The 23,278-nt window shown below is 38.0% G+C and overlaps 1 protein-coding gene across 2 annotated transcripts in view; it reads left to right on the top strand.

Annotated features, from left to right (window-relative positions):
• The window catches only part of ANKRD55 (ankyrin repeat domain 55), a 369,279-nt gene that overhangs the window by 290,276 nt on the left and 55,725 nt on the right, over window positions 1-23,278 (top strand). For both annotated transcript variants that reach the window (XM_057307266.1, XM_057307265.1), the window contains one exon: window positions 15,018-15,140. In XM_057307266.1, the coding sequence (XP_057163249.1) occupies window positions 15,018-15,140 (123 nt within the window). The remainder of the gene's footprint in view (window positions 1-15,017; window positions 15,141-23,278) is intronic.

Raw genomic sequence — 23,278 nt, 5'->3', positions numbered from 1 at the left:
CTCCCTCATCAAAAACATCTTTATAAATGATAAACTGTTTGATTACGCTGTTTTATTCTTTCAATATTCAACTGAATTTTCTCTGGTAGAATTTAATTTAAAACTTAGAATTCTGTGCTCACAAATTGAATTCTTCTGTAGGTGCCTCTGTGTGTGTGTGTGTGTGTGTGTGTGTGTGTGTGTGTGTGTGTGTGTGTTTACCAGTTTTGTGGGCCTTAGAAGATGAATTCCAGGGGGTGCCTGGCTGGCTCAGTTGGTAGGGCATCCAACTCTTGGTCTTGGGGTTGTGAGTTCAAGCCCCATGTTGGGTGTAGAGATTATTTAGAAAGAAAATATTTAAAAATAAAAGAAATTAGCAAAATTTTACCTTTTTTCTGTGCTTCAGTTTGAGAATTATTTGTTCCTGGTCATTTGACATTTTAACAAACGAAAGAATTCAGTCAACCTCACTTTAGAATCTTTATGCTGTTACCACTATAGTTCTCTCCCTGGTGTTCAACCAACTCTTCATAGATACGTTTCCAATTTTCAGTTAATGTGTGAATTTTCTTTTTGCTACAAATGAGTTTAAACTCCAGGACAGTGATGTCTGTCAGGCAGAATGCTGGGCCACGCAGCTTGTGCAGCAGAGTGGAGAGCCAGGCACAGGCTCTGTTAGAAAGAATGGAATGTAGAATGACCATCTAGCACTAATGGAAGGTCACAAGTTCACTGGAGTATGTGAGAGCTTTGCCTCCTGAGTGAAAAGACAGTTCTATACTATAGTGCACATGTGATGAGGTCGTAGAATATAGGTGAGGTTCAGTGGGGTGGAGTCCGGAGCCGACGACCAAGAAAGAATTCTTGAGGCGTCTTTGGTGCAAAATTGGTGGTTTACTAAAGCACGTGGACAGGACCCGTGGGGAGAAAGAACTGCTGCCCCGGGGTTGTGAGAGGTGGCTGATTATATACCATGGGGTTGGGGGAAGGTAAGGGAAAAAAAGGGAGGTTGAGAAAGTACTTTCATATGTTAAAGACTTGCAGGATATTGGAGGCCTTGCTATTGTCAAGCCAAAGCTGTCCCTCCCTCTAATGAGGCGCTAACATGAAGACAGTTGGGAGTCTCCGGGAGGAATGATCACAAGTCCTTGTCAGTGGGCTTCAGGTTTAAAAGAAATTCCATTTTATTTACATTTCCTTCTGCCTCGGCCTCCCTCAATTTTATGGAGGGGATGGTAATGTTAGGGCTCCAGGAAACTGAATTATGGGTCTCTGGAAGTTAGGCTATTGATAAGAAAGCTTCTTCCTTGTAAATCACTAGGACATGTGTAAACTGAGGGAGACTCAGGTCTTGCAGGACTGTGATCTCTGTTAGTTAACCATTAGTTTTTCCATTCCTTATCTTTAGGGCAGCCAGGAGTGCCTGAGGAATGTCACGTACATCCCATGGTGGGGGGCGGGGGTTGCAGGGTGTCAGTTTCTGCTTTATCTTCAGCTTGTCTTCTGTTCCCTCATCACATGGGTCAGAGGGTAGAATCTGAGGCCTGACAGCCTGAGGCCTTTTCTGAGTTACACCGGTTACTACCTATGTGATTTTGAGTAAGTCATTTTCCTGCCCTGTGCCTCAGTTTCCCCATCCATAAAATGGAGATAATTTGTAGTACCTACTTCATAAGGTAAAAATTGAATGAATTGATTTACAGAAAGGGTTTAGTACAGTGCCTGGTACATAATAAGCATGATGTAACTGTTAACCATCATGATGACTGTTCTTCAGACAGTGACAGAGACATGAAGGGTGCAGTAACAGTGGATACTGTCACTGCGACTGGGAGACCTTGTTATCCTGTAGAAATGACTGTATCATAGTTTTTACTAACTCTAGGGTTGTTCTAAGTGTTTTAATTCCTTCAAATATGCTACCAAAAATTATAGAATTCAAAACTCTGCTGGAAACACAAAAAAGCTCAGAACCTTGACTGTGGACTGACCACAAGACTCTATGGAATGTGCCTGAGGTGCACTTTGGCTATATCCCCAAGTTCATGTGTGCACCACTGCCAAGAGGGCAGTTCTGGGCTCCTGCTTGCCAAGCCACAGCTTCAGTGAACAGGAGGTAGGAAGAGCCTCCTGTAGGGAGTTAATAATGATTTAGTATATGATAAGGTTGCCATTACAAATTAACAAGGAAAGGGAAAATTATCCAATAATTGGCTATTTGGAAAAAAATTGCAGCATATAAAAACGTAGTTTAGAAAGTCCATATTAATTATAGTTAAATATTAACATATAAGTAATCCTAAGGTCCCACAAATTTTGACTTCTCTAATCATAAGAGCAATGCAATAAATTTTGTAAATGCAATATCCATAAATTTTGAAGATGTATTTTTCAAAAACCAACAAAACACCTGAAAACTTAAGTAGCAATGAATGAAAATAACTGCAGCATGGGTAACAGGTGAAAAACTGGTGTCCTTACTGTATATAAAGGTATTTCAAATCAATTAGGTAAAGATAAATGCCTTGAAATCATGAGATAAAAGGACATCAATAAATAATTCATAAAATGGCCATAAACAGATGGAAAAACTTTTCTCTCAGGAAGAATAAAAGAAATGGCCATTAAAAATTATATACTATTTTTTTCTTTCACATCAACATTAATTAAAAAAATAATAATATGCAGTATCTAAGAAAGATGAAGTGTGTGCTCTCAAGCCCTGCTTGGGGAGGGTATGTTGATTTAACTTTCTGGAGGCCAATTTGACAAAAAGTCAAATGCATTGACTCCCATGTTCACTTCTAGAAATATGTCCACATGAAATAGTCAAAGATGTGGGAAAAGATATATGTGCAAGAATATTATAGCATTATTTGGAATAGCCACAAAATTTATGATTCTTCAAAAAGAGAGAAAACATTTAAATGTCCTATAATAAGAAAGTGATCAAATCAGTTGTGTTAAGTTCAGTCAATGGGATTTTATGTCACATTTTATAAATAACATTTTAAAATCTTACCTTGTGACATGGGAAGACATTTGTGATCAAATATTAAGTGAAAAAGGGCAAAAATAAAAATTACATGTGCAGCATGATCTTATTTTTGTGAAAAATAAACAGATATGTATAATTCCAGCACTATGCTCAGAACGGTTAGTCACTGATTATTACAATATTAAAATATCTCTATACCCTCAGATCAATAGAGACCTCCCATCTTCCTATACCAATCATTCCCCAGGAACACATATACATTAGGCACAATTTAGCAGCTAAAAAGTTACAGATCCCATTCCAGCTATTAGGCCTGCCTCCATTCTGATGGAGGCTCTGATAAACCAGTTGTTAGATCTCTTAATATCACCCTTGACCTGCTCCTCAGGAACTTGCCTTCTTATTTATACAGCCTGTGAGTTGGGTTACCACTCATTTTCAGTCCCGTCCATTTTGAGTGCAGAACAGGGGTTATGAAACAGTTCAGATTCTGAAGGGTAAGATGGAAAGGGCAGAGGTTCACAATTGCTCATTCTGAAGCAGCCAGATCCTTCAGGCTTCCAGGCTTCAGCTTCTGCTAGCATTTCTCCATACTCCCTCACTACTTTAAATAGGCAGGTAGAGGAACAGAGTCTCCCGGAAGGAAGTAGGTGTTCAGGAAGCCCATGGTGCCACATAAGTCAAGTACATACAACACATCAACATCTTAACAGTGATTATCTTTAAGAATATGTGTTCTTTTTATCTGTATTTTTGTAATTTTTATAATCAATAAAGTATTGTAAATAAAATAACATATAAAATGACATCAAATGAATCAAAATATCTGGGGATAATATTTGGGCATCAGTTGTTTTTGGTTTGTTTTTGTTTTTTAGCTCCCAAGGTGATTCTAATGCATAGCCAGTGTTGAGATCTAGGAATATAGTCAACCCTTCATTTTACAAAATAGAGCTGAACCCAGAGTGGTTCACAATAACACACTTGGCTAATATGCTCATTGTGCAAACAGAAGATTCTTGATGAGATTCAGATTTAACTGAGAAATCAAATCTGTTAGTTACTGAGAAGTAATTTCTGTTGTCACTCTTTTAGACCCCACAATATTACATACTCAAAGTTCTGATAAATATGGTTTAAACCAGCCTTACTTTAACCATATATCCATAATATGTGACAGCTGATGGAAGCCGTTCATTTACTTCAACTCTACTTAAAATCCTAGTGATATGCCTTATAAAATTGTTTAAAGGAGCAGAATATACCTTCTTCCACCACTTTTCCTAACTCTCTTACAAAAAATTATGAAAAATGAGACTTCAGTTCATATATCTACTCTCTTCAATTTGTCAATTGGAAAAGAATATGCCGATTAAGTCAATAAACATAGTTATCAAGTATCTACAATATATTCATCAGTACTCTAGCTTCTACTATCTAATGTTAGAGATTTTTTTTCCTGTAATAAAGGCAAAGCCATACTGCCAAAATTCTAGTGCAATCATATAAAGAGTGATTTATTCACTAGGTTTGGTTTTATTCTCTGCCTTTTGTAAAGTAGTTATCATATGGTTTCACTCATATGTGGAATATAAGAAACAGCATAGAGGATCATAGGGGAAGGGAAGGAAAAGTGAATGGGAAGTCATTAGAGAGGGAGAAAAACCATGAGAGACTCTTAACTATAGGAAACAAACTGAGGGTTGCCGGAGGGGAAGTAGGTGGGGGGATGGAGTAACTGGGTGATGGGCATTAAGGAGAGCATGTGATGTGATGAGCATTGGGTGTTATACCAGCTGATGAATTATTGAACACTACATCTGAAACTAAGTATGTACTATATGTTGACTCATTGAATTTAAATAAAAATAAAAAATAAAAATAGTTACCAAAAAAAAAAAAAAAGTAGCAGCGAAACCATGGCAGGAAGTCTTCCACAATTCCATTTCAATTTTTTCAGGCATCTTTAGAAACACATGAGACAGCTATTCAGGAACTTTCTGTCAGTCTGTGACTGTGGACAGAAAGCAAATATGGACATTTTCAGGGTCAGAGCAATTTTAAAGAAAAAATAAGAAAAGTAAGTAAAGAAAAATAAGAGATCATGTCCAATCTGGGAATGAATTACTGATAAAGAAGGAGAAAGCAGAGTCAAGACAGCAAGAACATCTGTGGAAGCCCAGCTGACGGAATGTGTCTGCAACGGGGCTTTGGGAGCAGTGCAAAGCTAAGGGACTACAGGGTTCCATCTTTGACAATGGCCCAGCCACTCAAACTACGTTTGTTATTTTCAACTGTTTTCAGTGGATCAAGGCACTAGGAGCATTTTTATAAGTGGCCACAGTAGAGGGCCACTCAGAGGATGCCTTTTAGAGGACCCAAGGAAGACCTCCTTCTCCAAATCCCTCCCAGCCCAGTAGTCATTATTCATCAATAATAGGTTATTTGTTATTTGGTTCTCCACAGATGTGAGAAAGACACATAGAACATCAGTCGTGAAAGGAACCTTAGAGGTCAAGCTTCTACTCAACACAGGTATCTAATCCAGGATTCCAAGCTATGTTTGGTCAGAACCCACTTAAACGTGGGCAGTGATGAGAAGCACGCTAGCTCACAAGATAATCTCTCTTAGTTCTGTAAAGCTCTAGTCTTTCAAAGTCTTAATTAGTTCAATTGCTACCCATTAGGACTAGTTCTCCCTGTGCATCTAAGAAAGCAAGTCTAAATCCTCTTCCAGTTTTTCTAGTATTTGAAAACAGTTGTCATGTCTTCTCCTCCCTAACAAACTCTGCCTCCTCACCTGTTCCTCACTTCCAGAGTCCCTAGTTAAAATGGCAAATACATGATGTGGAAACCTGTCATTTCTGGGAAGTAAAAGAGGTAGGTAGAGTGATATATTTGACCCAGAAGAAAGTTAGGGAGGTAGGTGGAAGGGTGGTTGACATAACAGCACTTGTCCTACTTTGCAATTTCGAAAGACCAACTAGGCTAGTACAGTCCTTCGCAAAATTCGTTTAAAATTTATACCTGTCTAGTTGCCAAAGAACTTATCAACACAATATTTTAACATCAAGGAGATTTCCACAAGACTCCAATGGATGAGAAAACCCATTGAACATGGTTGCTAAATCATTCAATTGATCCATTCTTTGCACATATCCTCAAAGCCGTATGCATTGAAGATTGAGATCTTACTTTTTAAGAATTAGTATTATTAAAAGAAGATCATTCTATGAAAATACATTCTAGAGAGGCATCATTACTGAAGTTCAACACAGACGTGCTTCTTAAAATAGCAAATTCCATTTCCCAGCGCCCCCACTCCCCACCCCACAACTACCCCAGATCCAGTAGAGATACCAACTGTGAAATGGCATTCACGGGTCAGAAGAAGCACCCCAAGGGACACAGTGATGCTGAGATTCAAAGAAACACAACATGTGCTGCATCACAAATCCAGTTATTAAGAAAGGTCTGACTGTGGCCACATACCACATATTTACCCTTGAGATAATATTGTTGCAAGACTTCCGCCCCAGAGAATGAAATTCCCTTTTCCACTCCCAGGGCATGAAAGTTCTTTTCAGTACTTGTTCTCTCAGCTGGTATATGCAGAATGCTTGAAGCTATTTTTCTCTTTAAAATGTTAGAAAAAGACTCTTTTTCCTCCTCACATATGACTGGCACTTTATAAAATACTCTTAAAGCCTCAGCCAATAAACCCCAAGGGACGGAAGAGAAAACAGGAGAAATAGCAAATGTTTCAGCTCACAAGATCTCTGTAGCCTGCTCAGTAATGCAAAGGGTCTCATTAAGGACAAAGAAGACAGAGAGCCCTATCTATGTCAAAGAAGTAATATTCATAATAATTGGCATGGTTTGACTGCTTACTCTGTGCAGGCATTGCTCTAATCACCTTACATGGATTAACTCATTTAGCTCTCACAGCACCCCAGAAGGTAACTATTCTTATCCCATTTGACAAGTGAAGAATAGGAATAGAGAAGTTAAGCAACTCCCCCCAGGTCACATCGCTCACAGGTAAGTGGCAGTGCCGGGATTCAAACTCTGGAGGTTGGGTCTATGCTCTTAGCATTTTTCTACATTGCCTCCAAGTATGTATGCAATATGTCACATGATACATATGTTGAGTCATATGAAACTACTTTTGTTTCAATGCCAGCCAACTGTATCAATGATCTTAAACTTGTTTCTGCACTGCCAGAGACTTCCAGACTGGCTTTTAATTTCCAGCAGAACTGGTACCATCCTGGTTCAGGGACCAGGTCAAGGCCCACAGGGACTCTTCATCACCAGTGGGTGGCAATATTGTCACATGGAGCCATCAGGGTACCGTATAGGCTTGGCATCCTCCCTAAAAGTGGAAGAGCCTCACCACCTTACTGATAGGTCATCCCACATAACCCCTGAAATGGAATTTCTCTACTGTCCATGAAACACCCAGGATAATCCTGCAGGAGGAGAGAAGGATTTGAATTAAGAGAATGCCTAGGGAACTATTCATTCTTCCTCTGTCCTGCCATATCCCTGGTATATCTCAGTTGTCATTTACACACTTGTCTTCCCACTAGGGAATGTCTTTCTTAATGACAGAAACTCTACAACATTTGTCCCCACAATTTCACTGGCCTAGATGTCGAGTTAATGGATGAATCATCAAACTTCTCTTCTTCGCTGGCAATCAGCTCCACTGTGAGGAACAGTCTAAGGAAGATCTACAAAGTCCTCTATTGTTAGCCAAAACAAATCCGGACTTCATGGTGGTACTACGGTGGGTTCAGCACCCAAGGATCCTCAGAAAAGAATGAACTAAAGAAAGCCTCTCAAGACCACTCTGGTCTGATTCTTGAAACTACAATACCCAGTCTATCCTTACATTGATCTGACTCTTCCACAAAATGGTCACAGCTTAAGCAGAACAAGTGTCAAGCTGACTCTGGGTAAATTTCAACAAAATAGGCCAGTAATTGATGCAGGCAATGACTTTCCCAAGAAACTCTGCAGTAATAACTCAAGGGCAGAACTACTGTGTGAAGCTCTAGAAAAGAGGCCGACATTTGTGTAAAATCTGAGAAATTCTGAGGAAGTTCCTCTAATCTCAAACACTTCTAAAAGCCTCTCACGTATCTGACATCCCACTATTAAAGAGCTAGGCATTTGGGATTAGGTAGATAATTTATGGCACATAGGGTTTTTAACCATGAAAAATGAGGGAAATAGATAATTCCAAGAATGTCTATCCTTCCAATTTTTAAGTAAAACTTAACTAAAACTTAATATATGTACCTGTTTGTTTAATCTAGGGTATTTATAAAGGTCAGAATTAGAAAAATACATATATATATATTTTTTTCTTTTTCAGAACTTTGTCAGATATCTAGGACTTGTTTTCTCAGTTACAGACACCAGGCTCTGTTTACCCTTTTAGTAGCACGTTAATGTAAAGCTTATAAGACACTTTCCTCAGCATTTAAGAAAAAAACTTGGTTTACTTTGATGATTTTTAAAATATAAACTCGTTATAGAAAATTTGGAAAATATAGTATAGAAGGTTCTAAAGAACATCTAAGAGATGATTTCTATTGACTTTCTGATTCATGTCCTTCCAGTCTTACATATTTCATATTTATACATATACACAGATAACATTTTATAAAACATATCTTAAGTCTATTCACTTGCTTCTTTCTTCCTACTTCTTTGTCTCTTTTCCATTTTATCTACTTTCAGCCTCTCCCCCTCTGAGTGAATTCTGGAATTTCTCTTTATGCACCCATACGTAAGTCTGTTTTACTTTCACACAATTAGAGAGGCTAGAGCCATTCAAAACATGTTCCAGGTGGTAGTTAGATAATACTAGACAGAAAAATAGATAGATGATATATACATACAGAGATAGACAGATAAGAAAAGAAGGAAGGAGAAAAGGAAGAATTCATGTATTATTTGTTTATTTAGATCTTCCGCATATAAATGGTTTCTTGACCTTTGGTAGAAAAAATTTTTCTTGCTTCTGTTTTAGATTCATTCATCCTTTTCTTTGTACACGTCATTTCTATATCACACTTTCTTATTTCCACAGAAATTCTTTGTAAAACCTTAAGTTTATACCTAATTATTTGCACTGACTTCAACTTAAATTGACTATTTTTACACATCCTTTGTGGAAGGCCCTCATTTCCTATTTCTTAATGGCTCTGTATAGAATGATAGCTCAGGGCTAGAAGGAACTTTGAAGTAGATTCTATTCTGCCTCACACATCTTCCTGTCCCTTGATGCTGTGCCTCATGCTGTGTGAATTCCTTCTATAATATACTTCCTTAGTGGCCATCTACCCAAGATTGGCCATCTTCAATGTCAGGAAACTCAGTACCTCTTGAGTGACCCGGAATATTTTTACAGTGCTTTAACACTTAAAATACCCTTTTCTCTGTCACTCTCACTCACTACTATTTCTAACTGCTGGAGTTCCACAAAACAATTTAACCATAAAGTTGTTTAAAAAGTTCTCTGAAAAACAATTCTATTTACAACAGCATCAAAAAAATAATAATAACATGATTAGGAATAAACTTAGCCAACGAGGCTAAAGACTTATACACTGAAAACTACAAAATATTGCTGAAAGAAATTAAAGAAGACACTAATAAATGGGAAGGCATCCTGTGTTTCATAGATTAGAAGGTAATATTGAGATATCAGTGCTACCCAAAGAGATCTACAGATTCAGTGTAATCTCTATCTAAATTCCAATGATATTAGATAGAACAATAGATAATAGATAAGGAAAGAAGAAAGAAGAGATGGAAGAATTTATGTTTTGTTTATGTAGATCTTCTGCATATAAATGGTTTTGTCAAAAAATTTTTTGTTTTTGCGAAATAGAAAAATCCATCCTAAGATCCATATGGAATCTCAAGGAGCCCCAAATAGCCAAAACAATCTTACAAAAGAAAAACAAAGTTGGAGTTCTCAACAATTCCAGATTTCAAAAAACACTACAAACCTAAAGTAATCAAAACTCTATAGTACTGGCATAAAGATAAACCTATAGATCCATGGAACAGAATTGTGAGTCTAGAAATAATATCATACATTTAAATCAACTGATTTTCAACAAGGGTGCTGTGACCACTCAATGGGAAAGAATAGTGCTGGAACAATTGGATAGCCATGTGCAAAAGAATAAAAATCAGACCCTTACCTTAACACCATATATAATAATTAACTCAAGATCAATCAAGGATCTAAACATAAGACCTAAAACCATAAAACTCCTAGAAGAAAACATAGGAGAAAAGCTTTGTGACATTAAATTTGATAGTGATTTCTTGGATATGATGATGAAAGGGCAGACAACAAAAGAAAAAAGAGGCAAATTGAGCTACATCGGAGTTAAAAGCTTTTGTGCATCAAAGGACATGATCAGCAGAAGAAAAGGCAACCCACAGAATGGGAAAAAATAGTCATATATTTGACAAGGGGTTAATATCCAGAATATATAAAGAATTTCTGTAACTTAACACCAGAAATCAAACAACCTGATTTAAAAATGGATAAAGGACTTAAGGAGACATTTCTCCAAAGAAGATATACAAATAGCCAATAAATACATGAAAAGATACTCAACATGACTAATCATTGGGCCATGCAAATTAATACCATGAGATATCACTTCACACCTATGGACTACCTATTATTAAAAAAAAAACAAATAAAACAATAAAAGGGAATACCAAGTGTCTGTAAGGACATGGGAATAGTAGAACCCTGTGTGTTCTTGGCAGGAATATAAAATGGTGCAGCCACTGTGGGAAACATTATGGTGGTTCTTAAAAAATTAAAAATAGAATTGTCATATGATCCAGCAATTCTACTTTTAAGTTTATACCCAAAAGAAGAAAGCACGGTCTCAAAGAAGTATTTAATACCATGTTTGTGAGAGCATTCAAATTGCCAAAAGGTGAAAACAGCCCAAGTATCTGTCGATGGGTGAATGGATAAACCACATGTGGTCTAAACATACAATAGAATATTATTCAACCTTGAAAAAGAAGGAAATTGTGACATATGCTACAACATGGATGAACCTAGGACATTATGCTGAGTAAAATAAGCCAGTCACAAAAGCACAAATACTGTTGATTCCACTTATATGATTCCTTAGAGTAGTGAAATTCATAGAGACTGAAAGTGGCATGGTGGTTTCCAGGGGCTGTAGGAGGGGTGAATGGAGAGTAACTACATAATGGATACAGAGTTTGAGTTCTGAAAGATGAGGAGTTCTAGAAATGATTGATGATGGTGGTTGCACAACAGTGTGAATGTATATAATGCCCCTGAACTATATACTTAAAAAGGGTTGAAATGATAAGTTTTATGTTATATATATTTCACCACAATTTTTTAACTGAAAAGAATCTTCAAATATCTGAAGGCTGCTGCTATCATGGCCCCATGGAATAATCTCTGGAGTAAACACATCTGTTTCTTCAGTTCTTCCTCAAGTGACATGAATGGAATCCATTCACACCCCATTCTGGTTACTCTGAGTGTTCTCCAGCCACCAATAGCCCATTTAATCCACAGGCCATGGACCTCAACATGACACTGACCAGTTAAGAACAGAAAAGACCTATCACCTCCTTCAGTCTGTTTACTAAACAATTAATAATGCAGCCAATGTCCTAGTTCATCACACTGTTCATTCCTACAAAGCAAACTGTGCAGCTAAAACACTAAGTTCTTTTCTGATGTGCCACTGCTAAAACTTTTTAGCTATTAGAACTTTTTTAGTGATCAGAAGGAAAAACAAACACACAAACTGTATGCAAACTGACAAGCGAAAGAGGAATTTACTGGCACATTTAAATTTATTGGTGGTGACTTGCAGTGTGACTTAATTCAGGAGTTCAAATGATGTCACCAGGTCTCAACTATGTCCTTCTACTGCTTGAACTCAGCTTTGCTCCTTGTGTTTTCTTTATTCTTAGACAGTCTTTTCACCCACAAGATGTCTCCCAGTCTCTTCCAGGTTCATGGGTGGTGGAACAAAGCAAGCAAGAGTAAGAGTATTGCTCCCAGCAATCCCAATCAACGTATATTGCCATTCTTGGCCTCTGATTGGGTCACATCCCTGACCCGATCTCTGTGGCCAGAATAATGCTGGTGCTGAGTGGGTTAGTTCCAGGTCACATATTCTGCCCCTGAGCAGGGATGTAGTCACCTCCACTGAATCAGCCCATGGACCAAAAGTGGAGAAGAGCTGGTCCCTAGAGAATGCTCAGATTAAGGTCACCAGTATGGTGAGGGATACTGACCAACAAAAACTGTGAGTTCACCCACCCTTCAATAAGTGTGACTGGGTGTTTTACAAACTAAGATACATTGCCTTGTGTTTATCTCCGTTAAGTACAATCTTATTAGAATCCTCCTGGGAAGTTACTTTGGGGATTCTATCAGGCAGTGTATTCCTTGCTTCTCTCAACTGTATACATGCTCAACAGTGTGATGAATGTGCCTTACAGATTTTATTGCACTCAATATTGAACTCATTTATTGAACTCCATATTGAATATTGAATATATATAAGATTTTATATATATCTTATATAAAACAGGCTGTTAGCACAGAGCTTCTCAGCCTACCACCAGGATCTTCTTCCTGAGGTGACATTCCCAGCATCTTTGGATGTGGTCATACAACCAGATACCAGGCCCATCTTTGTCCTTAAGTTTGCACCCTATTTTTTTGTGCCCAAAGATGTCATGAGCAATCTTTTTTTTTTTTAAGGTTTATTTATTTATTTTAGAGAAAGAGAACATGAGTGGGCAGGGGTGGGAGACGGATGCAGGAAGAGGGAGAGGGAATCTCAAGCAGACTCCATGCTGAGTGCTAGCCAGACTCTGGGCTCAATCTCATGACCCTGAGATCATGACCTGAGCCAGAGTCAGAGTCAGATACCTAACCGACTATGCTACCCAGGTGCCCTTATCATGAGAAATCTTAACACAATGTCTAGATTCCTGAGAGGGTTTCTAATAACTAAATGTTCTATGCAATGTATGGATTTTTTATCTAGCTATCGTCAAAAAGAGGCCTTCTTCTCTACGTGTTCCAGATTTCTAATACTTCTAAACACACACACGCACACACACACATTCGCAAAGTAATAGTAGTAGTTGCAAAGTATATACAGTGTCTACTACATGCCAAGCTTTGTTCTAAAAGCATATATGATTAAATATTAACTCATGTATTCCTCACAACAACTTCAAGAGAGAGGTGGTTGTCATAATCATCATCATCATCATCATCATCTCCATTTTATTATTATTATTTTTTAAAGATTTTACTTATTTATTTGAGAGAGAGAGCATGAGCTTGGGGGAGGGTCAGAGGGAGAGAGAGAGCAGAGGCAGACTCCCTGCTGATCAAGGAGCCCAGTGCGGGGCTCGATCTTAGGACCCTGGGATCATGACCTGAGCCAAAGTCAGACACTTAACCAACTGAGCCACCCTGGCACCCCTCATAATTTCCATTTTAGGAATAAGGAAACAGGTACAGAGAGAGTAATTTTCAAATTCACAGAGCTAGTTAGTTTAAACTAGGATTTGAACCCAAGTTGTGTGGCTCCAGGGTCCTCACACTTACCCAGAAGGGGCATTTGACATTGACATCTCTCACTTCCTACTTCCAGCCCCCAGGCAAATGTGCAGGTGAGTCTGCTTTAAAAACACCCCCAAGAACAACAAATTTAGTGTAGATAAATTAGGGAGCAACTACTCACTTTACAAAGCAGCTTGTTGTCATAAGTGAACTGTTTTCAATAACAGGCTCCTCCTGGGACAGGTCAACTAGTTAAAAAATCACTAATGACTTCCCAGAAGTACTGGGGCAGAGAAACTCAGCCAACAGGTTAGGATCACTGCCAACTAAAGATTAGAACTGTAAAGTATTTCTGGTGTAATGTCCACATTCATAGAAAAACAGTTTTAAAAACTTTTCTTGCACACACATATTTTCCCTGAATAATGTCTGTGTGTGGGAGAAATTGTAAAATCAGAGTGGCTCTGCACAGGGCTTCACTAGGGGTCTCCACATGAGCAGAGTTTGGCTCCCAGTCCTTCAGTGCTCCCCTGGTGTCACTTGATCCAAAATTCTGTTCTCACCTTTGGCAGTACTATTAGTTGGTTCAGTTGTGCACAAAGGTATAATACAGGTGGCTACCAAATTCCAAGGAGTTGTTTATAGGTCTGTTCCTTCTGGAAACAACATGTCATGAAACCCCAACTGGTTCAAATGAAGGAGTTTTGTGAAGGGATACAGAGATGAGGCAGGGTGGAGAGAACTGTTTGTTACCAAAGGGAACCCAGTAAGAGCTGGTTCTGGGGTGAAAGAACCTCCTGGTGGGAGAGAAGCAGCTACTGTTAGACACTACACCAGGAGAAGGCAGAAAGAAATCCCCTACCTCTGTCTCTTCTCCCCTCCAGTCTCTTGCCAGTGTCTCCTGTGGGCAAGCCAGAGAGTGAGGAGGTCTGGGTGATACGGTCAGCAAGTGTCAGCCCTCAGGGTCCACAGCAGTAGGGAATGGGTTGGAGGGTACATCAGGAGAACAGAAAATAAAGAATGCAATATCTCTATCAGAGTTGGGTAAACTGAGTCATTGAAAGGAAAAGCTTAACATGTTTCAGATCAAAGAGGGAAACCTAGAACCAACATAATGGTCCCAGTTTCCTCTCTGGTCTCACTGATTTTGAGTAGCCTGAATCATAAAATCTCAGAGGACATCTAATCCCTCAGACTCCTTCCCAATAGATGGTGATGTTACAACATGGCCCACAGGGGGTCCACCTTTCTTCAGAAGCATTGAGGATGCTTGTGAGGAGGATGACTCAGCCTCCTCCCTGCATTCATCAGAGAAGTTTTCATGAATCACTTCTATGGGTGATATTGTGGGTGTTATTCTTTCAGTGAATTTGGAAACACATTAAGTGTATCTCTGTTTGATTCATGAAGGTGACTCATCTGAGGAAGTTGACCTGACCATGGTTTATCAGGCAGCTTCTAATGGAGATGTCAATGCTCTGACTTCAGTAATTCGGGAAGACCCTTCCATCCTAGAATGCTGTGACAGTGAAGGTGAGCTATTTATGCATTTTTAATCCTACAGAATGTTCTGTCCTATTCTTTTAGAGATGGCCTTCATAGGTGAACAATGTTAATCAAATTACATATGACCATTTTGATACTGGAGGGACAAGGAGTATCCTACCTCTGTGGCTGAAGGTCCTTTAGTAGTTCTTTAAATGATGGTCTTGGACACAAATCTTCCAATTCTTTTATATCACCTTGTATAATGAAGCCAGTTGGTTTGGGTTTACTTTCAATTTCTTTGTATGAATGACTAAAGTAGATAGGCCAAGTAGTTAAAAAAGGAGTATGAAAAGAGGACTATTTTTGGTAGCATCGGACATTGGGAAAGTATGACTATTAAAGCCAGAAAGCAAAGATTTGCTTCTCAGAAGATAGAGCAGATGTACTTTTTTGCTATTCCTACTGCTAAATATAACTAAAAATCTTGGATGTTGTATATAATATAAACATAAGAATACTCTGGAAAGTGGAAAGAAAATGACAGACTGGCCAGGACCATGGGACCCAAGGAATGACATGGTGGTAAGTTTCCTTGGTTTTCTTTTTTGCCTCTTATACCCCATACTTAAAGTCGAAGAATCCAACAGCCCAGAAAGGCTAATAGTCACAGACCAAAAAAAGAAAAAGAAAAAGAAGAAACAATAACAAAAGCCTACTCTCTAGCCAAAGAAGCACATAGCAAGGGACCACATAGAAAGGGACCACATAGCAAGACAGAAAACTTTTAGACAATAATGCCCCGAATCCAACCAAACATCACACAAACAAACAAACAAACAAAAACTTGTCACCTTAGCCCCACCATTCCAGCAAAGACCAAGTAGAGATCTCCGACCTCCACCGCAACTACTGAGCCTCCCTTCCCCTACCTGTCAGGGTGGTTTCAGAGGAAGCCTTTTTGAGAATTAGTGTTTTTACCACCACCTCAGTCTTCTCCCTCAGATGTCAATGGTAGCTAAGTAGAGAACCTGGACTTCTAATCCAACCTGGCAATGATGAGGTGGCACACACATACCCCTACTTCCCCTTTGGAGCAGTGTCAGGGAAAGCCAGCTAAAATAGAGGGTTTAAGTAAGATTAGGCAACTCAACACAATACCCCAAATGTCCAGATTTCAATAGAAAATGGTTTGTTATATCAAAAAACAGGAAGACCTCAAACTGAATGAAAAAAGACAATCAATAGATACCAACACTGAGATAACAGGTGTTAGAATTATCTGACAGATTTTGAAGAGGCCATAAAAAAGAAATGATTCAATGAGCAATTACAAATGTGCTTGAGACAAACAAACAAACAAACAAACAAAAAATAGAAAGCCTCAACAAAGAAATAACAGATATAAAGAAGAACCGGATGGAAAATTTTAAAACTAAAAAATACAATAATCACAATTAAAAATTTAATAGATAAGCTCAGCAGCAGAATGACGAAGCAGAGGAAAGGATCAATGAACTTGAAAATAGAATAGCAGAAATGAGCCAATATGAACAACTGAAAGAAAATAGGCTTAAAAAAAAAGAGCATCAGGGACCTGTAGGACTATAACAAAAGTTCTATCACTGTTTTTTTGTCTAGTACTTGTGGGAAGTCATTAATGATTTATAACCAGCGTACCTGTCCAAGAAGAGCTTGGGAGTTCCTTATCATGACAGCAGAAAGTTTTGTAAATGTATATAAAAATGTTTTGTAAAGTGAGTAGCTGCCCCTAATTATCCATAGTAGTTTTGTTTGTTTGTTTTTAAATCAGACTTACTTGTACATCTTCTTTGAGGCTAGAAATAGAAAATGAGGAGAGACAAATGTTAAATACCACTTGTGTGATAATACAAGATCCAAACTCTGGGTTCAATCCTAGCTTGTACTGCCTTTGAGAGGAAATGAACATGTGACATCTCAAAATTTGTGGGGACAGCTAAAGCAATACTGAGGGAAAGCACTAAATATATTCATTAGCAAAGAGGAAAGGTATCAGTCAGTAATTGAAGTTGTTACCCCAAGAACCTAGGAAAAGAAGAACAAAATAAACCCAAGGAAAGAAATAATAAAGAAAGAGTAGACATCAATGGAATTGAAAACATAAAACAATAAAGAAAGTCAATGAAGCAAGGAACTGATTCTTTGAAAAAAATCAATAAAATTGACAAAATTCTAGCAATACTGACAGAAAATGAAAGAAGTCATAAACTACCACTATCAGGAGTGAAACCAAAGATACCACTACAGACCTTGCGGACATCTAACCAATAAAAAGGAACTACAACAAAAAAACTCCATACACATAAATTTGACTGTAGATGAAATGGATCAATTCCTCAAAAAAGATAAACAGCCACAATTCATCCAATAGGAAATAGATTATTTGAATTCCCCTATAACTATTAAGGAAAGTATATTCATAATTTTTAAATTCCTAGAAAAAGAAATTTTCAGGCCTACATCGTTTCTCTGGAAAATTCTACAAACTTTTAAATAATAATGAATATCAATTCTAAATAACCTCTTCCAGAAAAAATGAGAAGGAAACTCTTCTCAGGTACACTTATGTAGCTAATATTACCCTGATATTGAAACCAGATGGTATAAAAGGTGATATAAAAAAATGAACATAAAGACCAATACTCCTCATGAATGTAAGATATAGAAAGCCTTAGCAAAATATTAGCAAATATAAGTCAGTAATTTATAACTAGAATTATATACCACAACCAAGTGGGATTTATTGTAGGAATGTGTGATTCAGTATTTCAAAACCAATCAATGTTAACCAGCTAAAGAAGAAAAATTACATGATTGTATCATGAATGCAGAAAAGCATGTGAAAAAATTGTACACATATTGATGATTAAAAACTCAGAAAAATAGGAATAGAAGGGCACATCCTCAATTTGATATATAAAAAAGAAAGAAAACCCTAGAGCTAACATTAATGGTAAAATGGTAAAAAATATGGTAAAAATGTTAAAAAATACTGAATGCTTTGCCCCTAAGATCAGGAACAAAGCAAAGATGTTCACTCTTACTTTTATTCAGCATAGTGGTGAAAGTTCTAGCCAGTGCAAAAAGGCAAGAAAAGGAAATAAAAAGCATATCTATTGAAAATGAAAAAATAAAACTATCCCCTTTTGCACAGCTTGATTTTCCACATAGAAAATCCTAAGGAAGCTACCAAAAAACCTTCTACAACTAAGTGAGTTCAGCATGGTCACAGGGTATAAGATCAATCCAGAAAAATAAATTATATTCCTGTATACCAGAAGTGAACACATGGACACCACAATTAAAACTATAATACCATTTGGGATGCCTGGGTGGCTCAGTCAGTTAAGCGTCCAACTCTTGACTTCAGCTCAGGTCATGATCTCAGGGTTGTGGAATCAAGCCTTGCATCTGGCTCCATGCTGAGTGTCAAGCCTGCTTAAGAATCTCTCTCTCTCCCTCTGCCCTTCCCTCTGCTCATTTTCTCGCTCTCTTACTAAAACACCAAGCAAGCAAACAAAAACAAAACAAAACAAAACTACAATACCATTTAAAATCACTCAACAAAGAATACTTAGGTGTGAATGTAACAAAATATGTACAATATTTGTATACTGAAAACTATAAAATGCTGATGACAGAAATCAAAGGAGATCTAAATAAATGGAGAAACATATCATGCTCATGGATTAGAAGACTCAAGATAGTAAATATACAGTGCTTTTCAAATTCATATACAGGTTTAATGCAATTTCTGTCAAACCCCAGCAGGATTTTTTGTAGATCTACACAGAATTATCTAAACTTCTATTGAAAGGCCAAAGAATTAGTAGAGTTAAATCAATTTTGAGAAAAAATAAAGTGGGAAGGAGAACTTAGGAAGATGGAGGAGTAGGAGGAGCCTGAGCTCACCCCATCCCATGTTTACTAGTTATCATCCATATTCAGGTCAGTAAACTGGAGAGTGATCCAAAGACTGGCAGGACAAACTCCACAACTAAATACAGAGAAGCTGCATCTGAAAGGTTAGGAAGCTCAGAAAGGTGGGGATGGAGGTAGGCTACTGCAGGAGGGAGGGAGCTGCACGTGGGAAGGACATAGAAACAGCCCTTACACAGGGAGTTCACACAGGGAAGGCCAAGCCCCATAATGTTTTTTCCTTAAAAACCAGAGGAGCTGAATTCTGTGAGTTTTTTAAACCAGTGGGACTTGGAGCCTAGAGCTTTAAAAGTCAGCCGACTCAGCTCTGGGTGAGCTTGGAGAGTGAGCGATAGCTGGGTTGACACCCTTAAAAAGAGAGCAGACTATGTGGAGAAGTACCCAAAAAATGGCAGTTTATATAACCACAGGGGCAAGTGGGAGACAGATCTGTTCATACTGATTTCTGAAAATGAGGGAACTAGCAGGCACCATTTTCCTCCCTTGTCCCCCATTAGAAACACAGAGCCACCTGTGGGAGGTGGAGCTGCACAAACACTTGTAGCCTTGGCCCAGAGCTCAAGGCAAATTTTGTTATAGCTTCTTACATGCCCCACCCAGCAGCCCAGTGCACAACTGCCACCCTGTGCCCCACCCAGCCACAGCATAGCACCCAGCCAGCCGCATGCCCCCTGATGCCAGGGCGCAGCTTCCAGCCACCACAGTACTTCAGGAGATGCAGCATAGGACTAATGGCCCAAAGCAAATTTTGCTAACACTGCCACCTCACTCCCAAGTTCCCCAGTGGGCATGGTCCCTCAGAGCTGCCCTGGTTCTGAGCACAGCCTACAAAAGGCTGGAGAGTCAGTGCAGAGGACTGCACTGGAAGGAAAAGTGACTCAGATGTAACAGCAGAGCATAAGCAGCACACATAGGATACTCTTCTGAAGGGCCAGGTTCTGGTAAACAGGGGACACTACACTGCAGGGCACTCCAGGATCTCCTTTTCATAAAGTCACTACTTTCAAGAACAAAAGACATAGCTGAGTTTCTTTTTTTTTTTTTTTTTTTTTTAAAGATTTTTATTTATTTATTCGACAGAGATAGAGACAGCCAGCGAGAGAGGGAACACAAGCAGGGGAGTGGGAGAGGAAGAAGCAGGCTCATAGCGGAGGAGCCTGATGTGGGGCTCGATCACGTAACACCGGGATCACGCCCTGAGCCGAAGGCAGACGCTTTAACCGCTGTGCCACCCAGGCGCCCCATAGCTGAGTTTCTTAACACACAGAAACAGACACAGAGCGGCAGACAAAATGAGGAGACAGAGAAAATTATCCCAACTGAAAGAACAGGACAAGGCCATGGCCAGAGAGCTAAGTGAAACAAATTTAAGTAACATGTAGAGAATTTAAAGCGATGATCATAAGGACACTTAACTGAACTTGAGAAAAGAGGGAAAACATGAGTGAGACCCTTAATACAGAGATAAGGAATAATGTAGCAGAGATGAAGGGCTCAATAAATGAAATCAGAAACCCTCTTGATGGAATGAGTAGCAGGATGGAAGAAACAGAGGAATGAATTAGTGGCCCAAAAGACGTAATCAAGCTGAACAAAAGAGAGAAAAAAGAATTGCACAAAACAAGAATAGACATAGGAATTCAGTGACTCCATTAAACATTGTAACATTTGTATTACAGGAGTCACAGAAGGAGAAGAGAGAGAAAGGGGGGCAGAAATTTTATTTGAAGAAATAGTAGCTGAAAACTTGCCTAATCTAGGGAAGGAAACAGATATCCAGATCCAGGATGGACAGAGAATTCCCATCAAAATCAACAAAAGCAGACCTACACCAAAACATAGTGTAATTAAATTTGCAAAATTTAGTGATAAAGAAAACTTAAAAGCATCAAGACAAAAGAAGTCAATAACTTACAAGGGAAAGCCCATAGGGCTAGCAGGAAGTTTCTCAATAGACTCTTCCCAAGCTGGAAGCGATTAGCATGATATATTCAAAGTGGTAAATGGGAAAAATCTGCAGCCAAGAATACTCTATCCAGCAAGGCTGTCGTTCAGAATAGAAGGAGAGATAAAGAGTTTCCCAGACAAACAAAAACTAAAGAGTTCATCACCACTAAACCAGCCCTGCAAGAAATATTAAAGGAGAGACCAAAAGTGACAGTATAAAGGCAGGAAGCACAAAAGCAGTAAAAATGAGTATTTCTGTAAAAAAAATCAGTCAAGAAACTCACAAAAAAGGGTATAAAATGTAATAGCATGTACCTAAAATGTGGGAAGGAGAGAAGAATAGGTTCAAACTTAAACGACCATCAACTTAATATATACTGCTATATGCAGAAGAGGTTATATGCAAACCTATATATCAAAGCATATATCAAAAACCACTAATAAACATGCGAAGAATAAAGAGAAAAAAATCTAAATATATCACTAAAGAAAATCAGCAAAACATGAAAGAAAGACAAGAAAGAATCAGAGAAAATCTTCAGAAGCAACCACAAAACAAGTAATAAAATGACAATAAATGTGTATCTATCAATAATAACTTTAAATGTAAATGGACTAAACACGCCAATCCAAAGACATAGGGTGACAGAATGGATAAAAAAACAAAATCCATCTGTATGCTGCCTGTAAGAGACTCATTTCAAACCTCAAGGCACCTGCAGTGTGAAAGTGAGGGGATGGAAAAACATCTGTCATGCAAATGGACATCAAAAGAAAGCCAGATAGTAATACATATATCAGACAAACAAGACTTTAAAACAAAGACTGTAAAACATAGAAAGAAACTATATAATAATAAAGGGGACAATCCAGCAAGAAGGTATAACAATTATAAATAGTTATGCACCCAACATAGGAGCACCCCATTAATAACAAACAGAAGGAACTGATTGATAATAATACAATAATAGTAAGGGAATTTAACACCCTACTTACATGAGTGGTTAGATCATCTAAAAAGAAAACCAGCAAGGAAATAATGGCTTTGAGTGACACACTGGACCAGAAGGATTTAACAGATATATTTAGAACATTCTATCGTACAACAGCAGAATAGCCATTCTTTTCAAGTGTACATGAAACATTCTCCATACCATGCATATTTTCTGACCACAATGCCATGAAACTAGAAGAAAAAATCTGGAAAGACCACAAATAATGGAGGTTAAGTAATATGCTATTAAACAATGAATGGGCCAACCAGGAAATGAGTGAAGAAATTAAAAAGTACATGGAAACAAATAAAAATGAAAACACAATGGTCCAAAACCTCTGGGATTGCAGCAAAAGTGGTTCTAAGAGGGAAGCTTATAGCAATGCAGGCCTACCTCAAGAAGCAGGAAAAATCTCAAATAAACAACCTAATCCTACACCTAAAGGAGCTAGAAAAAGAACAACAAGCAAAACCTAAAGCCAGCAGAAGGAAGAAAATAGTAAACATTGGAGCAGAAATAAACGAATAGAAACTCAAAACAAAACAAAACAAAAACAGCCAACAGAACAGATCAATGAAACCAGAAGCTGGTTCTTTGAAAAAAAAAAAAACTCAATAAAATTGATAAAGTTCTAACCAGACTTATCAAGAAAAAAAGAAAAAGACTCAAATAAATAAAATCACAAATGAGAGAGGAGAAATAATAACCAGAACCACAGAAATACAAACAATTATAAAAGAATATTATGAAAAAGTATATGCCAACAAATGGACAACGTGGAAGAAATGGATAAATTCCTAGAAATGTATAAACAGCAAAAACTGAAACAGGAAGAAACAGAAAATCTGAACAAACCAATAACCAGAAAAGAAATTGAGTCAGTATTCAAGAAACTCCCAAAAAACAAAAATCCAGGACCAGATGACTTCACGGGTGAAGTCTACCAAACATTTAAACAAGAGTCAATACCCCTTCTCCTCAAACTATTCCAAAAATAGAAAAGGAAGGAAAACTTCCAAATTTATTCTATGAAGCCAGCATCACCCTGTTACCAAAATGGGATAAAGACACCCCTAAAAAAAAGAGAATACAGGCCAAAATCCCTGATGAACATAGATGCAAAAATCCTCAAGAAAATACTAGCAAACCAAATTCAACAGCACATTTTAAAAAATAATCCACAATCAAGTAGACTTATTCCTGGGTTGCAAGGGTGGTTCAGTATTCACAAATCAATCAATGTGATACATCAACAAAAGTAGG

The sequence above is a fragment of the Ursus arctos genome, unplaced genomic scaffold (assembly GCF_023065955.2).
Source record: "Ursus arctos isolate Adak ecotype North America unplaced genomic scaffold, UrsArc2.0 scaffold_5, whole genome shotgun sequence".
NCBI classification, from domain to species: Eukaryota; Metazoa; Chordata; class Mammalia; order Carnivora; family Ursidae; genus Ursus; species Ursus arctos.
Note: the sequence above shows the minus strand (reverse complement) of the source record. Positions and strands in the feature narration are given on the sequence as shown.